At 29.7% G+C, this 18,036-nt stretch overlaps 3 protein-coding genes across 3 annotated transcripts; 2 read left to right on the top strand and 1 right to left on the bottom strand.

Annotated features, from left to right (window-relative positions):
• Positions 1–4,377: 4,377 nt before the first annotated feature.
• Positions 4,378–5,819, top strand: LOC119668904 (transcription initiation factor IIA subunit 1-like). Its single transcript, XM_038078583.1, has one exon. It carries the CDS (start codon positions 4,630–4,632, stop codon positions 5,644–5,646), a length of 1,017 nt encoding a protein of 338 aa, XP_037934511.1. The 5' UTR covers positions 4,378–4,629; the 3' UTR covers positions 5,647–5,819.
• Positions 5,820–11,359: 5,540 nt separating this feature from the next.
• On the bottom strand, positions 11,360–12,325 carry LOC119681590. The gene has a single exon (XM_038094835.1). It carries the CDS (start codon positions 12,323–12,325, stop codon positions 11,360–11,362), a length of 966 nt encoding a protein of 321 aa, XP_037950763.1.
• Positions 12,326–14,141: 1,816 nt separating this feature from the next.
• On the top strand, positions 14,142–17,791 carry LOC119668819 (coiled-coil domain-containing protein 22 homolog). The gene is made up of 2 exons (XM_038078463.1): positions 14,142–14,218; positions 14,289–17,791. The coding sequence occupies exon 2, from the start codon at positions 14,375–14,377 to the stop codon at positions 16,046–16,048; it is 1,674 nt and encodes a 557-aa protein (XP_037934391.1). The 5' UTR covers positions 14,142–14,218; positions 14,289–14,374; the 3' UTR covers positions 16,049–17,791.
• The last annotated feature ends 245 nt before the right edge of the window (positions 17,792–18,036 follow it).

Raw genomic sequence — 18,036 nt, forward strand, 5'->3', positions numbered from 1 at the left:
TAAATCAAATATAAATGAAGAATTGGTAAACTAAAATCAATAGTAAATATAAAGTAGCTGTTATTGATATATGTAAATATGTATATATAATTAGTCATGCAATTGTTTTAATAAAGTTAAAAAAATTGTATCGTATTTATTAAAATAAAAGTTCTTTTAATCATGTTGCACATATACGTACTATATTTATATATATGCTGAGCATCTAATAGAAAAGTTAGTATGTGTTCATACATTTCGAGTATTAGGTTGCATTGTTTTAATATTTTGTTTTAAAAAGATTAATATTAATATAATTTTTTAAAATTCAAAAAAAGTTTGGTATATTGTAATACAATTTTTGCTTGTGCATCAAATTTTTTCAATATAGAAAATCGTAAAAATGTATATACTGTTTACTACTACATATTTTTTGTAGTTTTAAGCAATCCTTTCAGTAAGGTGAAATGTTTTTTGTATATGAAATTCAAGAAATTCTTAACTAGTTAATAACAACATTGTAAACAATAAGGATCAATTTCATCGCATAGTGTTAGAAGAAATATTAAATATATAAGCATTTTCCGCACCACCTAAGAGGTATGCTTGCTGACGCGTTACCGAGTTTTAGGTGTTCGGTTCCCCAATAGGCCTATCCACCAAAATGTTTTATTTAACAAATATACAATTTTATGTGAATACAATTTAGAAAAACTTAATATATACAAAATAATATTACTATTTTAAAAATATTTAATATTAAACCAAAAATAATAAGGAACTATTAAATTAAAGATAAATTATAAATAAATTTAATAAATTATAAAATTAAAACTAAAATGTCTTATGTTTAAGCAAAAAATCACTTAAAGAGTATGAACACTTTTGTGCTGTTTATAAGTGTTGAAAGCATAATTGTTTATATTTAATATTCGACACTTTATTATCTCGATTGAAATATTTTAAAATGAAGTAAATTCTTACTTTAATGAAAAAAGATAGAAGAGTTTCAATTTTGCAATTAGAGCAACATATATAGGGATGAACGTTTTCTAATTTATTAAATAAATGTTGCGCTAAACCTAATTTATAGCAATTGCTATCAAACTGATCCGAAAATTATGATTCTAATTTTTCAATATATGTATATATAATAACAACACTCAATCAAAGTATAATTAATAATATTAATTTCTCTTCAGGATTTTTCCTTTTTTATAATTATTAGTATATCATGGAAAAAATAAAAAATAAAAGCACAACTTAATTCGTAGTTTATTATATACACTAATTAGGCACACATCTAAGTTTCTAATGTGTTAATACATTTATATTTATATAAATTATATTTACATTTACTTTATTCTTCAACAATAAATTGCGTTATTTTTAATTAATAATATACCTTCGATAATCGTTTGGAAAAATATAGAGATGTTTGAAATTTAAACATCCAAGTACGCACTTCCGTTTCAATTGTAAATAAATTTTAATTAACTAATAATTCATATATTTTTCTGGAATAATTACCTTTTTTTAATGCTTTTATAATTGAAAACAAATTCCGCCTTATTTTTCTTTTAGTAATGTGGTATTTGTGCACTTAATTGCAACTTTGGCGCATTTTCTCGTAACGGATTTTTAATGTCAAAAAACAAAAACAAACAACGAAATTTCTCAGAAACCTCTCTTACTTTAGCAAATATCGTGGTGAGTAGGGACCGGGTGGGCAAAGTATCAGGGTCCGGGTGGGGAAAATATTCACGCGCCATTATGTAGCATTAGGCTTTTTGTTATTGTACTGCGTAATATTTTCACCTCATTAAACAAAATTTTTGAAATTAGTTAATAATCCAGAAAAATTTATACACAATTTTTCGAGCAACTCCAAGGAACTATACTAAATTGATGACGCTTACAAGAATCTATACACGCCATCTGACGGCAACTAGTATATATAATTTTTGCATTGATAACACAAACTTGCAATGACAATTAAAATCGGCAGTTTACCCACTTTGTATTTTCTAATATAATATTTCGAGCTTTCAAGCGTGTTATCTTAAAAAATATTAAATTACACAGTTAAAAAAAATTTTAACAGTATACCAATTTCAAATCAAGAGAAAGAAACACAAACTACAATGCCAGCAAGAAAAAACTAAATATGTGATAAATACAATACATTATAACTTCAAAAGAATTTATTGCTGATCAATATATATACTTATATATATAATATTTATATATTATACGTGATCAAATTTAAAAATAACTTAATAAATTCAAATATAGTTACCACCTCGAGCAATATATATTTCCTATTTTTTTTAAATGAATAGTAGGTTGGGTTTAGATGATATATGCTTGTCTATTGTGTTGCCCTACTAGAAATAAATAGCAAACTTTGTATCATGAATTATATAAATAAAATTTTTTAGCTTCTAGTAATTTGCTCTAGTATTACATATCACCTTCGCTGATATAAATTAAATATTTAAACAATCTTCAGTCTGTTGGCGTAATTAGGTATGATAGTACTCCATATAATCCACATATATTAAATACTTATCAACCTTCTTCATCTTTCTAATTATTAGTATTACTCTATATATACAATTTTCACAAATTAAAAAGCTAGTACAAAGCACAATTATGATTATAATAGCATTTTTTTAAAGTTTTTTAAGAGCAATTTCAAATTGGTAAATAAATTTTCTCTAAAATATTCTCACTCTATAATGTACTCACAATTCCTTTCTTTGGTATTATAGTTCCTATTTAAAAATTAAAAAGGAAGTATTATGTTATATATATAAAAAGTTTATAAATGTAATTGATAAGAAGAATAACTTTATAATTTATAAATTACTGGCATTTATTATTTACAATCTCAATACATACTAGAGGTAGAAAACTATCGATAGTTTTCCATAGTATGTTAATTTCAATACAAATGTCTTTTCAATTAAAAAAATCTTGTTTTTATTTTGAATTTCAACTAAAATTTAATTAATATGACACATTTTATTTCATTTTTGGAGATAATATTTTACTTAAATAAAATAAAATAAAAATCATGAATTTCAAATCCTTTTTTCCACAATAGGCCTTTTATTTTGTAAGCATGTCGGAAAAGGGCAAATAAAATAAGCATTACTTACGATGGCAACTCTGGGCAAAATAGAAATTTTGTTAGGTTTATATATGCAAAATTCGTGATAAAATAATAATTCTTTGTAATTATTGGTAGGAATATTTTTTTTTACATGATTGTGAATAATATTTGAATTTTCATGCTTTTTAGTAGTAAAATAATAAATAGAAAAGTGACGTATTTGTTACGAACAAATACGAAGAACTAACGAAATCATTAGTTGACAGTTAATTTGAAATTTCGTATGTACTTCTAAAAATCGTTCACAATAGATTAAATTACAATAGATGATATGGTTACAAAAAAAAAGGCCTAACTTTGCGATTTTAGTAACCAAAAATTTTTATTGGTAAATAACATCATATTGATGTTTTTTCTCTCAGTCAAAATCCGGCGTTCTGAAATTATTTGTCTAGCTTTACTGATCATGCACTCGAACTTGACTGAAGTAGTGGGTACACAGAAATATTTATTCATTACTATTTAAAAGTAATGTAATGTGGAAATGTTTATCCCCTTGATGATTTTAGAATTAGAATTTAAAATTTAGTTTAAGTCGTGGCAAACTACAAATGCCAAAAGTGCGCTTTTTTTGTGAAGCATTGCTATGACAAACTATTGTAGACTATCGATAGTCTAGCATTTTCAAGGATGTTACTCGCTGCGTGTTGGGGAAACAGTTAATAATTCCTATTATTATGTTTTCCTCTTTAGTTTACTCTAAATTAAATCAAAGTCTCTTGCTAAGTTAAGAAGCTACAACTGTTGAATGAAATGGTTTTAATTAAGATCGGTTTTATAAAAACCGTAGCATTGTTGAAAAATAAATACAAATGTAAATAAATATCTATATAAATAAAAAAAAAAAATATATATATATATAGTATTATAGTATTTTTAAAAATATTACAGTTTTTATAAAATCGACCTTAGTTAAAACTATTTTATTCAGCAGTTTTAAACAACATTTCACAGGAAATAATTTTAAACATATGTTCATTATATAGTTAAATGAAATGTATGTTAATGTATTTTCACTATTGCTATTAATTATTAAGTGTAAAATACATGTGGATAATTTTTGTAAATGATCTATGTAGTTCTAGATGTCTATACTACGTACCTATTTATTTGTTAAGCACAGTTATTTTGCATTTAATTTATCTTATCAGCATTGAAAATAGAAATATAATATTTAATAAATTGGTTTTAAAAACATTCGTTTACACGATGTTTTAAAGCTAAAAATCTGAACTTATTTTTTAAGACATTTTAATGACAACACCATAGAATAATGAAAAACTGTAACTATTCTTTAAAAATAAAGGGATAAAATTTTTGTGCTTTGGGAACATAGTGTTATTGTTTTTGCAGGCGTCGTGAACGTGTTCGGCTTTTATTCTTTTGTGGTGATTTTTTACATATTGTAGTGTGTTGACTGCTACTTTAGGTGCAGCATAACGGCCTTTAAACTGGCGAAAAGGAAGGCGCAAATGGCTTTATGCCAAAATTCGGTTTTAAAAGTATACGATAGCGTAATAGAAGATGTTATATCGAACGTGCGAGACGCTTTTCTCGATGATGGCGTAGATGAAAAAGTGCTACAAGAAACGAAACAGTTATGGCGTAGCAAATTAATGTCGAGTAAAGCTCTTGATATAAATCCTGAAAAATCAGAATCACAACCTCTACAAAGTATAGACAACAACCAAAAGCCCACAAAGGCCTCTGCGGCTAAAGCTAAGAGACAAGCACGTATAGCTATAGCTGCTCAACATAACAGTTCTTCAGCAATAGCATCCACAAATTTGGATATAAATCAAGGTATTGCCGGCAATGCTGGATCAACAGGAGGCGCAACAGTCGGATTGACTAATTCACAAGAACAAACATCAACCACTGATCCCTTCCCAATTGTTACTGCACTAGATCCATCTCGAATTATGCACGTTAATATTACTTTACCTGCTCAACCTGGAAGCGAAAATACGGAACCTCGCGTACTTACTGTACAAGTGCCAGCTTCAGCCTTGCAGGAAAATCAACTTCAACAAATTTTAACATCACAGCTAATATCATCTATTATATGTTTGCCAACAAGATTGGCTCATTATGCGCTACAACAACACATAACAGCGGCACTACAAAAAAAAGGTATACAGAAGTTCAATCCATCAAAACAACTTGATGGTAAACTGGTGGATACTACAGATGAAGAGGAAAGCGATGTTAGTGAAGATTTAATTGATGAAGACGATGAGGATATTGATAAAGATGAATATGAAGATATAGAAAATAGTGATGGAACTGAAGAAGAACCACTTGACAGTAGAGATGATATAAGTGATGACGAGTCTACTGATCTTGATACTGAGAATGTCATTGTTTGTCAATATGATAAAATAACACATTTGCGTAATAAATGGAAATTCTACCTTAGATCTGGTATTATGAATATAGCTGGGAAAGACTATGTTTTTCAAAAATCAAACGGTAGTGCCATATGGTAACGTTTGTAATCGCAAAAATCTACTTTTATATGTTATTTTAATTTTTATAAGCATTTTCCTTATTCTTATTACTAAGTTTGTTTATATCAAAGTTTTACTACGTATTCTTATAACTTAATTTTTGTAATTACGTTAATTTTTGTACTTAAATCGGGAAAAATAATATAATCAATCCATATTGTTTCAAATTTTGGGTTCATTTTGTGACGTAGACAAATTCTCCAATTTCTAAATATTCAAGAATAGATTAATATTTATTTCGCGTTATTGACATTAAAAATATGGATATTATAAGATAAACTTATATATATAGAACTACAATAATAAAATGTAAATATTAAAAATTATATTTAAAAATAAAAAATATTTTAGTTAAAAAAAATAAATAAAAAATATGCTGTTTGGTAAACATATCCCACTGCATTCAATTGGATGTGATTTAAAGGAATTTAATTTCCGCGGCTAGTTATAAAGCTAAATCAACCTTCTTTAAACCTTTGTGGTCAATAAAAAAAATATCTCTGGAATAATCTACCCTGTGTCTTTCGTAGATCCCAATAATTTAAATGATTATTTTGTTTTGTCTGTTGGTAATAGTTTAAACATCAATCCTGTGTTTCCTTTTCGTGATTGCGTCGACTCTGACGGTTTATTTAGCTTCGAGTGTGTTAGTCAAGAAGTGGTTTTCAATAATGTGATGAAAATTAAATCGAATGCGATAGAATTCCTTTGAAATTCTTGACACAATTCAATCAATTATTTCTTCTCTGACACATATAATTAATCGCTGTTTTAGTACTTCAATATTTTCTATTGCATGGAAACTTGCAAAAATTATTCCAATTGAAAAAAAATTCAAATGCATCCCGTTCTGACTATCGCCCAATTAGCAGTCCTTCCTTGCTCTCAAGGGTGTGTGAGAGTATCATTGTGTTTTTTTAACGAGGTGTAAAGCATCGAAAGCCCAGTCAGTGTGAAACTTTGTCCCTCCGATGTCCGACGGTTAGGCCTCAAGAGACCATCCAGAGCACGAAGCTTAAACGTCAGTTTCTTGTCGTCATTGCATTACAGTTTTCATACTGTATGTATGCATTCATTATCGTTGCAGGTGTATCACTGCAGCTGTTCTTCTTTCCTCTTCGTAAAGTCGTAGACGCCGCATAATTTGAGTTGCGAACGTTTTTACTGCATTCCATTTAAAGCTACTTGAGCACATTTCATGTATAACGCTGCTAAGAGATGGTAGATATTCTAGGACCTCCACAAGTATTTTCCGTTCTTTATTAAATCGGTCACAGCGAAAAGCTACACGTTCTGCTTTTTCTACGACATTGTGGCAATTTGGGCAGTATAGACTATCTGACAGTTGAAATCTGTAAAGATATACTAAAAAGCCTCCGTGACCGCTCAATATTTGAGTCTGATTATAATCAACTACACCATGTTTTTTGTTGACACCCATTCCTTAATGTTGGGAATGAGTGTATAGGTCCAACGTCCCTTAGAGGACTGCTCCCATCTTTGCTACCATTCTCTAAATGAATATACGCGTTCAGCAGCTGATGCAATTCGTTGTCACCTAATTTTAAGAATTTTTATATATCATGTATAATATTTAAATTTTTGCGTAGGAATATATAGATTATATTATTTGCTCTTCTTCGTTCAGAAGTTATTCAGTACATAATTTTCCACGAGGAGGAGAAACGACATTAACATAAAAGGGTTTTAAACAAAAATCAAGAGGTAAACCAGAATACTCAAATTTATAAAAATATTGCATATGTCCCAAAACTCTCCAATCGATTTGCAACATCCACAATATATGACAAATAAAAATATTAAATTACATATAAGACGCAAAACACGATGAAGACGCGGTTCTCTAATACCAAATCAAAAATAATTACTTTGGACAAACACAATGTGGTTTATGAAATTAAATGTAAAGGTGACGAATCCAACATATTCAACCAAGTATATGTTGGAACAACAAAAAACAAGGTAAAGACGCATATAGCCAGACATAAACACAGTATAAAATATAAAAATAATATTGAGTCAAAAACGACACTGGCATCACCACACTGTATTACATCAAAGCATGAGCCGGACCTCGATAATGTATAGGTGTTACACCAAGAAAATAATCAACAAAAGCGCTTTTTCTTGGAAATATTATACATCCTCCAAACTCCTAGGGACGCCAGACTCAACTTTAAACTGACATACAACACTTTACACAGGTGTATAAAAACACCTGAGAATTCGGAAAAGGATAAATATATCTTTCCTGTATATGTTATTTTTATATCTATTGTCATGGTATTGTGTATCTATATACATTTATATAATTCATGTTTCTATGTTAATGTATTTTATAATTGTTTCTTTGTGATATATACTAAAATATTGTTACATTGTATATAAATTTTATAGTACCCTGATGATGTCTATAGATTACAGTCGAAATATCGGTAAAAATAAAATCTTTTAAAAACAAATAAATATTTTTAAAAAGTTTATTATACTATTGACCAATTAGCCCGTAAAAATACAAATTTATTTTCAAAAAATTATTTGATCATTAAAATAATAAATAATTAATTTTATATAATTTAAATTTTTTCAATTAAACAATTTTATCATTTTAAAACCTATTCACATTGTGCTAAGAATCTTAATTTTGTTGTCGATTTCTCTAATTCAACTCACACCCCAAATTACCTATTCACACAGTTAACTTAATTTCAATCGTAGTTTTCATCGCCGGATTACGAAATAGGGTTGGAATATTCCCCATTTCGACAGACATGCCTGTCGTAAGAGGTAATTAAAATCCAGTAGGCACCACCCGATATTGTTTGTAGTATATGCAATATATATAATAAAAACTAAATATTTGATTAAAAATTAAACATATTTATACAATATATATAAACATTAACCCACTTACATATATTCAGAAAATATTTTCCCCTTTAAATAGTACCACGTGTTACAAATTTCAATTTCATTACAGCATATCTACATCAAGTGTCAGAGGTCAATGTTATTATAAAACTATTTCAATGAACTTAAATATATATTTTTACATATCTTGAAACAATAACTTATTGACATATGTATGTATGTACTCATTTTGATATGATTTTCCTCAAATGTCCATTTTTTTGTGTGTAGACGAAATAGTCAATTGAATGCCTTTTAGTTGAAATCCTCAAGCCTCAACCACAAATGATGATTATTACACACAAAAACATCAAGTGACATTCGGTGAGTTCCCATTTCCATAAAATTCACATAAAAATCCAATTTGCCACATTTGTTGCGGTCAATCCAAAGTCATTTTTTACATCGAATAATCTTCAAAATGTCCAAAAGGAATGTACGTTGAAATGCCTTCTACATTGCGTGGATGGAAATGTATCTCTTATGTGACATTTTTATGTCAGTTTTAAAAAAAAATATTCTTAGGTAAAATACATTTAATCCACTTGAATTTATATATTGTTGTTGTAACACATATTTAAAATAAAATATTACTCATATTATACATAATTAATTATCTTAAGTTCTAAAAATAATATCTTAAAATGTTTACAATTTATAAATATATATATAAATATATAAATTTTAAAATATATCATTTTTAAAAATAATAAAAAATAAATCTGAATTATTTATTTTATAATATAAAAAGGCCAATTTTAATATAAATAAAATATTAATATTATTTTCAGAAGTTTAAACAATAATTATTAATAGTTGCTTATACTTTTCCGCGCACAAATAAGTCGTAAACTCTGCCTTTCATTTTAAAACTCAAAGATAATTCTTATTCTTGACTTAAAAACAAAACTCAAAAATAACTATTATTTTATGCAAACAAAAATAATACTAATTGTGTGGAGCTTCTTTTTCAAAATCAAAAACGAATTGCTTTTTTTTATTATAATATAAATTTATTATTACTATTATTATTATTAATATTATAACTTTTTATTATAATATATGAATAAATATATTAAAAAATACAAGATAGGATTTGTAATTAAAATACTTATTAAATTAAAATAAAATAAACATATTATCTGCTCCAACCATTTCATAAATTTTGTCTGTTTTATATCTTATATTGAGATTTTTCCGAGTTAGTACAACTGGGCACTTTTACTCTTTCTTAACCAATGTACTGATCTAAGATCTGCGTACCGCCCCGTATGGTTAGTGATTGCTCTGAGATTATATAGTGCTATGTAGTGCAGCCTGTCAATTTTCGCCAATAGCTTCAGGGCTCTATCCCTTATGTATAGTTTGATGAGCTTACTTAAATCAATATATTATTTATATATTATATATTATATGCGAATAAGCCTGACGCGTACGTCTAAAATAGATCTTAAAAAATTATATATGTCGACCGAGGTTGATTCTAAAATTTCGATTATCATACCTGGTGGGAAGTAATAAAATATTGCATACCCACTGAGAATACTCAGTTACCACTAAAGTTATTAAACATCCCAAGAATCGAGATTAATTTGATCTTAGACGAATGAAGTGGATTAAAAAATATCAAAAATTGGCAGTACGCAATATTTGAACGCTCCCTTACTTAACACCGCAATACAAAAATAAATGAAATTTTGGTTCTCTGTTTTGATTTCTGACTATATATAAATAAGCTAAACATCCTAGCAACTAACTTCCTAAATAACTAACTTCCAATAGGAAGTTACTTCCAATAATCCAAAATCTTTGGAATTTATCGGCAATTCAAATGGTGACTTATACGACAATCAGTAACCATCTTAAGTTAGGTTAAATCCTAACAATATATTAAGTCACCTCAATTGAGATATAGAAAAAGAGTGGTTAATAGTTTTTTTTTATATAGCTGTAACATATTTGAGCACCCTTCATATATAGGGCAATTCTGGCAAGATCGTTAAAAGTCTTGCGCTTTCAGCTTTCAGTCTTGCAAAAGACCGCTGCCAGAATACGAAAGAACTTTCAAATAATCTTTCGTAAGATGTTTGAGTGCGGTAAGCTGAAAGATCACTCCCAAAATTGCCGTTAATGTCCGAAACCAAGACGGACATATGATAGTAACGATCACACGTAATGTTATTTCATAATAAAAAGCAGCCCATAGATGATCTGCTATATATGCGCAATTAATATAAAGTCTAAACTCTAGGAAACTCACTTATTGAACACCGGAATAAAGCTCAAAAAAAATAAAATATCAAATAAATTTTAAATGAAACAATTAAGCGTTTTATTTTAGCTAGAAAAAATTATCAAAAATTAAACAAATTATTTGAATAATTGAATACAACACATTTTCGTTTTAATAATAATTAATAATGTAAATACTCGTATCACAAGAAAATATATAATGCTAGCTCTACTTTTACAGCAATAAGATATTGCTTTAAAATATTGCTAAAAAATCTTTAAAATATGTCCCTTGGCATAGAAATAAACCGCAACTGTTGCATCAGAATAACTGTCAGATGTAAGTCAAAAATTGCCAAGGAAGCAAGTCTGCCACACGTCACAAAACGTTAGGCTGTAAAGAAAGTTTCCACATGCGATACATATGAGCCAGTATTAATTGAAATATTCATATTGTAAACGTGATTTTTTTAGTTAGTTTCATTCGAAAACTTCGTCCTATACTTCGTCGGCAACAAGAGTGTCAGTTTCATTGTTGACTTTCAGCAAAATTGCACGGCTGAATACAATTATTAGCGAGTGCGCCAAATTTGAGATGGTAGTAGCAAAAATTCTGAATGACAGGCTGGCTTACAACCTGTTCTTTACTGGAACTGCGTTGCCTCTTTCGCTGACGTGAGCTTGATCTATTATAGATCTCGATATTCAATCCAGTTAATCTAGTTTCTACTTGCTGTAATGATTCCTCCAATGCTGTCATACGTGCATCCAGCCCTGATTCCTCCAATGCTGTAATACGTGCATCCAGCCCTGATTCTTCCAATGCTGTAATACGTGCATTCAGCCCCGATTCCTCTGAACTGTCATTTTGTGAATTTGTAGTTTTAGAGTCAACATTCTGCAATTTGGGTATATTGTCTATTATACTATCTGCCAGTTTGGCTAATTTATTTACGTCATCCATATTGCATGTTTTTAGAATACGCTGAATATTTTTAGGTAATTTTCGAAGCCAATAATATTGTAATTCGAAGTCAAGCATGTGAGATGCTGTAAGAACTTTCATCATCTGAAGCAATTCCGAAGGACGTTTGTTGGATCCGTCCATACCAATTAAAAGTAAAATTAGTTGATGTCGTTTTAAGCTGTGTAATTGTTGTATTATTTCCCTTTTTAGTGTCTCGTACTTGTCGTCCTCTGGTGGTTTTTTTACTAAATCCGATACTCTACGAAGAGTTTCGACATCTAATGAAGTAGTTACAGTAAAAAATCTAGACAAATCGGACGTAACGCCGTTGATATGAAAATAGCCTTCAATTTGTGCAAACCACAATTCAGGATCTTCATTCAGAAATGGTGGTATATTGACTAACTTTACTCCGTTATCACCTGTTACTTCATGCTGATTTTGCTCCTTCATGTCGACCACACTTGTATTCATTGTTGTCGGTTCAAGCTGAATATCGTTTGATTCATTCGATTGGTTGTCCTCCATCATTTGTAAAAATTTAATTACAACTTTCAATGTCAATTTCGAATTTATTTGCTAGTCTTTTTTTGTTCTTTCAAAATGTTAGTTTACTAGTATGATATGGCGGTGCACAGTTTCTCTCACACACACACACAACTGCTAGCGCTCCGCACGCCAAAAAAGGTATTCCTATTAAAAATTGGCGTTGCAATTCGATGTTTACAATTTTGTCATTAAACAAAAATTTGAAAGTGTAGTTAAATAATATATATGCAACCTTCAGCGCTTTATATTTGCAAACAAAATTTAATAACAGAACTGGCGCCAATATCATCTGACTGACAAGAATCTTTTTAAAATTGCCGCAATTTCAAGCGTTGGCTGAGTTGTATGATCTGACAGCGCGCTGAAATTTTTTTCAACAAAGATGGCGCTTTGTAGATAGTAAGTCATACATATAGTTTGCAAATATAAAGTCTGTTTCCATACATACTTGTAGTAAAAAAATTAAATAACTTTAAATTAAAAGTTATAATAGAGGTATTCATAAAAAATGTTTTTGTATTTAGGTTTAAATTTTGTTACCAATTACTATATTACCACTATATCAATAACGTTTACAGGCTTGCTTAAATGCCATCAGCTCCGAAACTGTTTAAACTTAAACTTCATATATAAACTGCCGTTTATAAATTATGTAAATATATAAATTTATGCTGTCACAAATATATAAATTGTTGCAATGCGTGATTTTGCAGTTTTTCTATTTTTGTTAATATATGCAAAAAATTGACAATAAAGATAAATAATTTGATTATTTTATTATATAAATTTATTCAATTACTTTAGTAAATACTTTAAATATTTGTCTATGTACTTTCGACATTAATCTTTTTTGTATGAAAACGACAACGGCGTTCATACGACAACTGATTTAAACAAATAAAAATTAAACAAGTTACACATACAATTTCTTATTGCAATTTGCTTAAATTTAAAAAATTTCATAAGTATCCTTAATATATGAAAATAATATATCATTTAATTGTAAATAAGAATGTAATTGAAAATAATATATCGTCTGATATCGTTGTAATGCATTTGATATGATTCAGGAGCAGCAAAATAAATTTTAAATGATTGGTTTTGTGTTTTATGCAATAATTTTGAATACTTTTCACACAAAATATATTATAATTTAAAATGTAATCCATTTCCTCAAATGTATAATATCCTATTGTTTATACTTCACTTTACAATATAATGCGTTATTTCATTTTTAGTTTGTTTTTATTATCAATTGCATACATGGTCGTCACATTCAAAAGAACAAAATTAGCAATTTCAATGAGAAGTAAGATTATTTGCTATAGTGTAATAATATACTGCTATATATATACGTCTTATTGGTTCAGTTAGCACAATTTTAATTATATTGTATACAATTATAGGATTTTTTATTTGTATTCCCTAAAAGAACTTATTAATGATTTTAATTCAACAAGCTAAACTCGAGCTAAATTGACAAACTGTGAAAGGGTTGAATTGCTAAATAGAAATATTATGCTTGCATATATTATGTACAAGTTATAGATTAGAGTTCGATAATATAACACAAATATTTTTTTCTTTGTGGTATGCTATTTGCACATTTCTAAAATTCTCTATGAATTTCTTGTGTGAATCCACTATAACACAACTATAAAAATGTTCGATGGGAATCCAGTGTGAATTTAGATTGTATCTAGATTTACGAATCAAAGACGACATCAATTTGCTAAGTGACAACATCAAATTGCCCAACACTGAATCCTTCAACATTAAACTAAACGAACATTATTACTAATGAGGTGTGCGAAGAATTATGTGTGGAGTTGAAATTGTGACAAGCTGTTATCAAACTTTATTTACGTACAGGTTGAACAAAGAAAATAATAAAACATTTTTTGTTTTCTTTTTAATAATTTTTTCGTTATTCTTTGTTTAGTTATTTCGATGTGTCAAAAAAATTCTTGAATTGTGTGATAGCTCCGTGCCAGATTTTGGTAACTAAAATAAAATTTTGAGTGCAAAATGGATGAAGTGGACAAAATTATTATTTACTCATTAAGACAAATTGGTTGTGATATCGAGGGGGATGCATTTAATTTAACAAACTTTACGCCAGAACTTTTGGTTAAGGCTGTATCAACTTGTCTGCAAGAAATAAAGCCAACGCCAGTACCACGTACTTTGCCACCAAATATGGCGCAGAGATTTGCTGTGGCGACTGCACTTGCAGAAGCATGTGCCAGTTATGGCTATCGTGGCGATATTGGTTATCAAACTTTTTTGTATCCCAATGCAATTGAAGTGCGACGCCTATTAATGTTTTTAATAGAACAACTACCTAAAGATAATCAAACATCAACAGATGCACTAAATCAGGGTCCAATTGGGGAATATGAAATACTGCGCAGAGAAATAAAAGAAAAAATACTCAATCAACTTAAACGTGCTTGGATACCGCAATATTCAAGAGCAGTAAAGCAAAACGGCTGTAGTAGCTTTAACATTAAATTCGTGCCACAACCAAACCTGAACATACTGGGTACCGGTACTATCGCAAAAGAGGTGCAAAACTATCTACAACAACAAGCGCCAAACATTTTTCAACAAACTGCAATGGAAGAATATGACTTAATAAGTTCTGTGATACATAAGAATTCTATAGATCTGCATAGCAAAGATGAGGAAGAGCCCGTAAAATTCACCTTTGGAGCTGATAATGCAGAAACTACAAAAATACCAGAAAAGGTTGTCAATGAAGACGCTAGCACAAAAGACGTAACTACTAAAAATAAAGTATTATCTCCAGTGGAAAAACTAACTGAAGAAATAAACCTATTAAAATCACAATACGAAGCTTTACTTGCCGAACGTAAGGGAAGCAGCATGAAAATAGTCAGTTTAAGAAGTCAACAAACAGCGGTACAGAATGAAATCGAAAGCTTGCAGCAAGAAGCAAAAATGCATGAACGCACATGTGTCGTTCTTGAAAACCCAAAAGAAAATATAGCCAAACTTGAAAACCTTATAGCCACAACAAAGGAACGACGCAAAACAAGGGAACAGCAATGGCAGAGCTATCGCAAGCCAATGGAAGAGACACTTAAAGTGTTGCAAACTGCAAAACAAGCAAAAAACGTACAAAACGTACTGGAACTACGAGAAACAATCACACAACTGGAACAAACACTACATGAGAAAAATATTCAACATGCACAACTAAGTGAAGAACTCAAAAATAATCCAAATGCAGCGGCTTTACGCAAGGAATACACACGTAGGATACTAGAATTCATAGGAAATATACGGAAGCAACGGAATGATATCTTTAAGGTCTTGGATGATACGCGTGACTTACAAAAACAATTGAATGCTGTCTCAGCACAACTGCAACGTCAATTCAACTATACTGACGACTTACTATTCCAGAGTGCCAAGCACGATTTACATGCCAAGAAAGCCTATAAACTGTTGGCCACACTGCATGAAACCTGCAGTCATCTTGTTGAATTGGTTTCACAAACAGGTAATGTCACAAAGGAAATACGAGATCTTGAAGTACAAATTGATCGTGAAAAAATGAAAAATATTGCTCTGAGTCTTGAACAGATATCGGCGGATATACGTAATTTTGAAATCGTTATCAAAAATATACAAACTGAAATACATAAGGTCGAAAATAAAATAACTGCAGGTTAAATTATTCCCTTTAAAAAATATTTAATTCCAATTAGAACTCAAAGTTCAATATATATTAAAATAATGCCAATCTAAGCAAGGAATTGACACTTCTTCCCACTTAAATCATTTCCAAATTGCAAATAAAAATATAATTATAGAATGTTATGTAAAATAGACAACAAAATAGAAATTGTAAAATTATTTTTTTGAAATTTTAATTAAAATTTTGTACTCAATTTTGTTAGATTAAAGATACGCACGCACAGATGTGGTACGGTGCAATCCCACATGGGTTGTGGAATAAGCTAGGTAATACAAACAGATCCGATACATTAAATCCTTTTTGAGCTTCTATTTACGCTTTTGCGCTGATCTATTGGACTTAGTAATAATTTCATAATATTAATATTTCTTTCTTTGCGGTCCTATGTTCATTCTTAGGAGTTGAAGGAATTTATATAAGGTTTCTTTCGTATATACTCACTCAATTTGCCACTATAAGTTCTTTTTAACTAAAATTCCTGCTTTAAACCGGACAGTCAATTATTTTTGATTCGTATTTAAAAACGTGACGTTTTTTTTCCGTTGCTTGAAAGCGTCGAAAGTCAACGTGTAAAATTTGTACCTACTAAAACCACCTCTTGGGAATGTTTTGTGGATAGAGTTACTGCACTCAGACCGTAAAGATCCATTGTACTGTAAAACTCATTCCAATAATTACATCAATTTTTGACTTTTAAAGAAACGAATAGTATTTGAAAGAGGTAAGGAGCTGTTATTCGAGCTACTTAGATAGGTAGATTGAAGTGACGGCCTTTTATTCAAAAAGCCCAATTGAACTCAAATATTGGCCTATTGTAGTACCACGGGATTAGCACTAGTACGTACATAGACTGAAAGATCAGTATGCGACCAACACCGAAAAAGGTAATGACTCCCCCAATAGGTAAAAGAAAATCAACCTAACAGTTCTGTGAATTGGGCTAAGTCCATAATATTAGTTCTGTGCATTGGGCTAAGTCCATAATATTAGTTCTGTGCATTGGGCTAAGTCCATAATATTAGTTCTGTGTATTGGGCTAAGTCCATAATATTACACGATGACAGCTCGGTCAAGTCGGTAAGAAAAGGAACCTTTAAAAAGGCACTGGCGCATGAGATGAAGCACGGTCTCCTCATCGCCATAACAACAACAAAAGTTATTATAGGATAGAACGAGTCTCATAGCATGCCTTTCTATTTCGCAATGGCTCGTTAGCACAGATACCTTGTCGCTGAGTAGGTTTCGGTCTTAGTTGAAATAGTTGACTTGTGCTTTTTTTGTCCAATGTTCAGGTGTTTTTGTTTAATTAAAGCTACATACGACGTCGTACTTTACTATTTTAAGTATGAATCTTGAGAATGCAGTACAGAAACATAATACTGACATTCTCTCTATTGTGTTTTCGTCATCCAAATAAAGTGGAGATTCGCTGTTGTCAGTAAAATGTTTTGCGTATGTGGTGTTAGTGATTCCACCAATTAGTAGTTCACAGTCCTTGCAATATATATCACAAAAAAACCCGTTCTTACAATATAAATCACATGAAAACCGGTCCTTGCGACGTAAATCATAAGAAAACTCGTCCTTGCCACATAAGTCATAAGAAAACCTGTAGCCGTTTCCCTAATTTCAATGCCACCTGATTTAATAATTTGAGCTATCCCAGTATCTTAGGGCATCTGTATCTAATCAAATTCCATACCGTAAAACAAATTCTTTCCGAAAATTGTTAAATATTTATAATATTATTATTATTAATATTAAATTAAAAATTTTATTAAATCTTAAATCAAACTACATATACACATCACTAAAGGATTACATGCACTTGTCTAGAATTGTGTCCACATTGATGCCTTTATTTTATCATTTTTTACATCTCTTGATACAAATATATCTCATTGGATTCTTGTAAGTACTGTAAACGACGAAGAGTTTTGGGGTTCCAGCCTCTCTTTGAAGC

Source organism: Teleopsis dalmanni, chromosome 1 (genome assembly GCF_002237135.1).
Source record: "Teleopsis dalmanni isolate 2A chromosome 1, ASM223713v2, whole genome shotgun sequence".
Classification (NCBI taxonomy): Eukaryota; Metazoa; Arthropoda; class Insecta; order Diptera; family Diopsidae; genus Teleopsis; species Teleopsis dalmanni.